At 39.6% G+C, this 7514-nt stretch overlaps 1 protein-coding gene across 1 annotated transcript in view; it reads right to left on the bottom strand.

Moving 5' to 3' along the window:
* Positions 1-10: 10 nt before the first annotated feature.
* LOC143291168 (uncharacterized) overlaps positions 11-7514 on the bottom strand; it is a 184891-nt gene continuing 177387 nt past the window's right edge. The window contains exon 13 of the mRNA XM_076600870.1: positions 11-4267. Coding sequence (XP_076456985.1) covers positions 4094-4267 — 174 coding nt within the window. The 3' untranslated portion in view covers positions 11-4093. The remainder of the gene's footprint in view (positions 4268-7514) is intronic.

Raw genomic sequence — 7514 nt, 5'->3', positions numbered from 1 at the left:
CCAAAGTGAGGTACATTTCACACCTAGGTGGAGTGAGGAAAACAGAGTTAAGTGCCTTTCCCAATGACGCAACACCATGCCGAAACGGGGCCTTGAACCCTGATCTGTGAAGGACACTGGATCACAAGTCCAGTGCCTGACTGATTTGGCCATTGTGCCTTCTTTTTTTTAATCATTATTTTTTTTAATGATATTCATAGCAACACATAAAATATGAAAGCCACAACACATATGATGCATTCTCTTTCCCCCAAAAATGTCAAAGTAAATTGATCACTGATTTAAATGTGAAATGCTTGTCCTTAATTCAACTGTAAACTGTCAACCTTCCAAGAGCTTTTATTTCAATCTGTTATCTGATGGCTGTCAATTTTGTCCTTGTAGTGATGGTTCTTTTCTTCTGATGAGAGGATGTTTACTATCATGTTGTCTTTACTTTGAGAATTTTCAGTTAATTTACAGTGAATTCTGATTAGGATATGTGTGTGTTCCTTTGGTGTTGGGATGTGGGGGTCTTTTAGTACAAATAGCATCCCCGCCATCTGGAAATTCTGTGCCAGAAATTTCCTCTTTTCTATTTCGCTTTTTATTTCTGCCTTTTGTCTTCCTTCATTGATGTCTCCTTTTTCTGCCTTTCCAGTCCATTTTCTTTTCTTTTTTTGAGCAAGCCTTGATACTTTTCTCTTTTCCACAGTCTACAATGTACTTTCCATGCTGTTTTGCTTTGGCAATTTGGTACTGAGATTGTAAATACTGGGGTGGGCACTAGCTGTGTTATTTGCCTATATGGCTTTTTATGTATTTTTGTTTGGCTTTGAAGTATTGTTTTTTTCATTTATCAACATTATTTTGTAATCTGGGGATGAAAAATTTAGCGGTAGGGCTATGTCCTCATTATGGCCTAATCATATTTGCCTAAAGGAGCTAAACAATTAAGATAATGTGTCACGAACTGTGTTTTGTAGGTTTATCTTCGTTAATGATTTTTCAAATATTTGTGACAGTTTTGTGTTTAATCTGATTGGACATTTGTGTAGTTGGGCAGTCCTGATATGGCCCTGTGCGGTTGGCTGGACTGTAAGCAACAATTATTATAATGATAATGATAATAACTTCCTGCCCATTCTCCTGCCTGCTCCCTGCCCCTTGATTTTGACAAGCTGACACAGAAGGTGCTTATATAACATATTATGTCCATGAACAAACACAAGACTTCTTAATGTGCATACCTGCACATGAAATGACATGCACACACACAGCACAGAGCTCACATGAAGTGTGTATCACTGTGAACTGTCAGAGTTTAAAACAAGTTTATTATTGAACTAGCAAACTGAACAGAAACTACAAACAGCAGTGTGAGAGGCAGCATCTGGCTGACGGGTTTTGTTATAACATAATAAAAACAATTGTGGACTGAAGAATACTTGTTACCCAACCATAGATCACAAAGACATGGGAACTGATTGCTGGTTACATTTGACTGAAAGATAAACATCCATCTCATGTGATATGACCAGGGGGGTAACCATCCCAGGTAAGTAGGGGGACCAACAGGACTCTGACATCCCAGAAAACACACCCAGACGGGCAAAAAAATGATGTTTATGACGGGTTCCAACACATTTGGAATGTGAGGTGAGCGCTCTGCCATTGTTAAGTAGGCATTCCGGAACTGACTGGAGGAACAAATAAAAAACAGCCCAAGGTCTCCAACAAACAATTTGAAACAATGAATTAAGTATCTGCAATCTAAACAACTGTAAATGTGAAAACGAGCAAATACTGAAACTGTTCACCTGATAAACAGAACAGAGAAACAAAAACCCTAGCTGACCTTAGCATAAAAAAGGTAAGAGATACCAAGAGGTGGCTGTGTACAGACGATGTGACCAGGTCTTGAAGAATGTCACAGCTGCATGACATGTATACTCTGAGCAAGACCGGCAAAACCATGTGAGTTGTTAGTGTAAGTGGTTAAACCATTTTTTTCAATTTAGAGACAACTTACTCATATTTTAAAAAGCAGCAGTGTCCCCAGTCTGTTTCACTGATGATCAGTTGTTCACCCAGTGCACTGCCTCCTTTTGTTTTTCACATTCATTTGTTTTTCACAGAAAATGAAGGTTAAGGTTAAAGGTCCATTAGCCTTTTACAGGGCAGTGAATTCATATCCACTGTGTCTGAAGCTTGGCAAAGGAAGGCAGTGAATTCATATCCACTGTGTCTGAAGCTTGGCAAAGGAAGGCAGTGAATTCATATCCACTGTGTCTGAAGCTTGGCAAAGGAAGGCAGCGAATTCATATCAACTGGGGCTTGGCAAAGGAAGGCAGTGAATTCATATCCACTGTGTCTGAAGCTTGGCAAAGGAAGGCAGTGAATTCATATCCACTGTGTATGGGGCTTGGCAAAGGAAGGCAGTGAATTCATATCCACTGTGTATGGGGCTTGGCAAAGGAAGGCAGTGAATTCATATCCACTGTGTATGGGGCTTGGCAAAGGACGGCAGTGAATTCATATCCAGTGTGTCTGGGGCTAGATAAAGGAAGGCAGTGAATTCATATCCACTGTGTCTGAAGCTTGGCAAAGGAAGGCAGTGAATTCATATCCAGTGTGTCTGAAGCTTGGCAAAGGAAGGCAGTGAATTCATATCCACTGTGTCTGGGGCTTGGCAAAGGAAGGCAGTGAATTCATATCCACCGTGTCTGAAGCTTGGCAAAGGAAGGCAGTGAATTCATATCCACCGTGTCTGAAGCTTGGCAAAGGAAGGCAGTGAATTCATATCCACTGTGTCTGGGGCTTGGCAAAGGAAGGCAGTGAATTCATATCCACTGTGTCTGAAGCTTGGCAAAGGAAGGCAGTGAATTCATATCCACTGTGTATGGGGCTTGGCAAAGGACGGCAGTGAATTCATATCCAGTGTGTCTGGGGCTTGGCAAAGGAAGGCAGTGAATTCATATCCACTGTGTCTGGGGCTTGGCAAAGGAAGGCAGTGAATTCATATCCACTGTGTGTGGGACTTGGCAAAGGAAGGCAGGGCCCAATCCTGTCCTTCCGATGTTTTCACCTACTCACACTGGATGGAGTGAGGAAAGTGGGAGTAAAGTGCCTTTTCTATTACACAACACCATGCTGAAACGGGCATCCAACCCTGATCACTGGTCAACACTTGATCGAAAGTCCAGCACCAAACCGGTTCTGTCTCATGCCTCCAGAATTCTCACCTTCAAACGTTTTGTGTGGATCATGCTGGACAATGTATAAAACGACCAACATTTACACACTGGCCCATGACTCACACCTCCAACAAGGCAGCCTTCACCAAACCAAGACCTGAACAACTTGACCTTAACGGTTCGAGCCATCAGGTCGGTAAACTTCACTGCCAGTCCCACCTTCCCACACACTGACTTCAGCAGTCAGAGAAGTGACACTTGTAAGCTGTTCCACTGTTCAAACTGTTGTTTAAGTTCTACATGAAGAGAACTGTAGGTGAAACACAGATCACAGAACTTGAAAGGCCAGTTATCACATCACTGGTGCATTGCCAGTGACTGGACACGGCATATTTCCCCAAGCCTGTTCCTGAGTACCATACTTCACATCCCTTCTAAACTATCTCCGGCTTTACGTTCCTCAAAAAGCATGGTGTCTGTGTGTGTGTGTGTGTGTGAGTTAAGAATGTAAATGAGGAAATATAAGATCCAACTGAAAGTGATTAATCAAAGCACCCTACTTTGGCAAACACCAACTTCCATGATAGAAAAACAAAAAGCCACAAACGTATTCATTCATTGTAACTTGAATTATGCTCAAAGTAAAAAACGGGAGTAAACAGAGAAAAAACGGAACGAAGGGATATGGTGAAACCTACATGGGAACACGGGCAAGGAAAGCACTGATTATGACTCTGTCAAGCAACACACCTTTCCCTTGCCCCCTTCCTCCCGTCTCCCCTCTCTCATGATGCAGACATTGTGTGATGCCTCAGTCCTGGCGGCAGACAGGAATGGAAGGTGACGTGGGATGGTGGGGAGGATCGTGTGGAAAGGCTCCTTTCAAACTGAATGGGCTCCACACCAACCCGGCGACTTCACCTGTCACGTTTGCGTTTTCGTGGCTCAGGGGGTGTGACGTCACCCCGCTGGCTGTCCAGCAGTCCCTCGATCTTCTGACACTGTGTGGAGGTCAGGGAGACGGCGTTGGTTTCATCGTCATCCGAGAACAGGGCGTGGTCCTCGCTGCTGTCACTGTCTGCCTCATTCATCTGCTGCAACAAACACATTGTCTCATTCATCTGCTGCAACAAACACATTGTCTGATTTATCTGCAACAAACACGTTTTCCATCTCATTCACTCCGCAACAAACACACGTTTTCTGCCTCATTCATCTGCAACAAACACGTTTTCCGTCTAATTCATCTACTGCAACAAACACATTGTCTCATTCATCTGCTGCAACAAACACATTGTCCCATTCATCTGTTGTGACAAACACACATTGTCTCATTCATCTGCTGCTACAAACATCGAAATAACTTTTTTTTTCTTTTTTAGAGGTCAAGCAAAGACGCTTTTACACAGGGTATATGGCATTGTTCCAAGAAGTAATGTCGGAACAACTGCTCACATTACTGAAACTCTTCTATATTCTTCTTTCGGCATGTATTAACCTTTTTTTGACGAACACTGTACACTCTTATTTCATACATCTATCTGCCAGAACAAGCTTTTGTAGTACCTCTAAAGATTCTAAAAAAATCCATCGTTTCCACAGGAGAAAAGGCACGATTCAATTTTCATTCATACATTCTACTTTGACTTTCAAAAGACGTCTTAAAAAGATAAATGATGTGTAGTTTCACCTGCACATATTGCTGCAGTATACATATATGTTACAATTTTTTCTCTGAAGAAGACAGTTGTATATTTGGTTTATGTGCTATCAGTAGATCTATCTTTACTTATCCATTTATCTATAATACCCGTATATGTTATCACGTATGTAAGCGTATCTATGCATGTTTGATTACTTGAATCGGTGATAAGCAAGCAATTCTCTCTCTCTCTCTCTCTCTCTCTCTCTCTCTCTCTCTCTCTCTCTCTCAAACAAAAACAGGACATTGTCATTGAAAAAATCATATGGAATGAAGAATATGCGCAGCTGTTTCGTGATACTTTAAGTAATGAGCAGATTAGTACAAAAAATGACAATGCAATAAATTTAATAGATGTTGATGTGAATGATGCACTAACATTGTTGAATGAATGTATGAAGGAGAGTGCGGAGTGTATGAAAAGACGTGTGTGTGTCAATAACAACAAGGTACGTGATGACTGGTTTGACCATGAGTGTGCTGTGAGTACAAGGGAGGTAAGAAGGTTACTACGGATTAGTCGACGAACATTAAAAGTGGAAGATAAAAACAGATATGTAATTGCAAGACGAGAGTATAAACATTTATTAAAGAGAAAAGAGAAGGACTCCTATAAATCTTTAATGGCTAAGCTTGTAACACGTATACGTAGCCAAAAGGAATTCTAGAATAATATTAACAGAGTTTCGCATCCTATTAATTGTGACGTTTGGTTTCAACATTTTCAGTCTTTGTTACAATCGAATGTTGATAACGAACAAGATGAAGTTGCTTATGATGTGATGCTATAATTGATGATGAAGCAGATCTTTACAAGAATCGGCCAATTTCTAATGAGGAGGTACTACTGGCATTAAGAAAACTTAAAAATGGTAAGGCAGCTGGTCCTGATGGAATTGTTAGTGAACTGTATAAAAATTCTTCTGATCAAGTATGTTTAATAAACTGTTTGAGAATGGTGTATACCCTAATAACTGGATGGAATCTATTATTTTGCCCATTTACAAGAAAGGTGATGTAAATAATCCCAATAATTATAGAGGTATTTCTTTAGGTGATATAAGTGGTAAATTGTATGGAATAATTATCAATAAAAGATTACAGGAATGGGTTGACGAATATAATATCACCGGTGATCATCAAGCCGGATTTAAAAAAGGATATTCTACAGTAGACCACATGTTTACGTTGCTTTCACTTGTTCAGAAACAGTTCTCCTTTAATCGTAAATTGTATGTCGCTTTCATTGATTTTGAAAAGGCGTTTGACTCTATTAACCGAAATCTTTTATGGCCTGTTTTACTAAGGAATGGTATAAGAGGTAAACTTTATAATTGTATAAAAAGTATGTATAATGTAGTAAGAGCTAGAGTTCGTTGTGGTGCCAAACTGACTGAATTTATCAATTGTACAGTACGGGTTAGACAGGGTGATGCTTGTAGCCCAATTTTGTTTTCTCTCTTCATAAACGAACTTGCAATTCAGGTAGTTACGAATGGGAGACATGGAGCTTTATTTTCAGTTCATGCCTTTGAATTGTTCATACTTTTGTTAGCTGATGATATTATTTTGATGTCAGAAACTGTTGTAGGTCTACAAACACAGCTGAATTCTTTACATCGTGCGGCAGATTCACTTCAATTAAGAGTAAAAATGACTAAAAGCAATATCATAGTATTTCGTAAGGGTGGTTATCTATCTGAGTAGCAGGGAAAGGTGGTTGTATGGTGATGAGTTGATGCCAGTTGTTAACGTTTATAAATATTTGGGAATATTTTTCTCCACACGTTTGAGTTTTGTTGGTGCTTGTAAAGATTTAGCAAGTAGGGCTAAAATGCTTTAATCTGCATTATGAAAAAGTTACATGTGTTCAAGAATACCTCTTTTGATAAGCTGTTTGATGCTCAGGTACAGCCAGTTGTGTTACCCGGCTCGGAGTTGTGGGGCCTAGATAGAGTCGCAGTTCATTGTGAATCAGTTCATACTTTTGCTCTGAAGAAATTTTTAGGCGTTGAGAGACAAACTCCTAATGATTTAGTTTATGGAGAAACAAATCGGTACCCGATGAATTTAATTGCTGCAGTTAAATGTATTCGTTATTGGTTAAGGTTATTAGAAATGGATGCCAGCAGATTACCTCGTAAAGCTTATAATATGCTGTTTGATTTAGATACTAGAGGCAAAGTGAACTGGGTAACAAAAATACGCCACTGTTTATTTGAGTATGGGTTTTGTTTTGTTTGGTTAAACCAGGGTGTTGGCAGCATTCAGTCATTATTTTTTTTATTTGTGCTTTTCGCCAACGTCTGATCGATTGTAGATGGCTGAAATGGTCTGATCATATTCAAAATAGTGAAAGATTTGATTTTTATAGGAATTTCAGCAATGGCCCAGACTTGAAACCCTACCTGATGTTAAATATGGATAGATATTTGAAATATATAACAACAAGATTCAGATTAGGTATTTCTGAGCTAGTGGTTCATCATTATAGATACAGAACATATAATGACAGTGATCTGATTTGTCCATTATGCAAAGATTCGACAGAAAATGAAATGCACTTTGTCCTTTGTTGTCCTGCTTTGAGGAATATTCGAGAATCATTTATTAAGCCTTAATATTATAGACAACCA

The sequence above is a fragment of the Babylonia areolata genome, chromosome 16 (genome assembly GCF_041734735.1).
Source record: "Babylonia areolata isolate BAREFJ2019XMU chromosome 16, ASM4173473v1, whole genome shotgun sequence".
Taxonomy (NCBI): Eukaryota; Metazoa; Mollusca; class Gastropoda; order Neogastropoda; family Buccinidae; genus Babylonia; species Babylonia areolata.
Note: the sequence above shows the minus strand (reverse complement) of the source record. Positions and strands in the feature narration are given on the sequence as shown.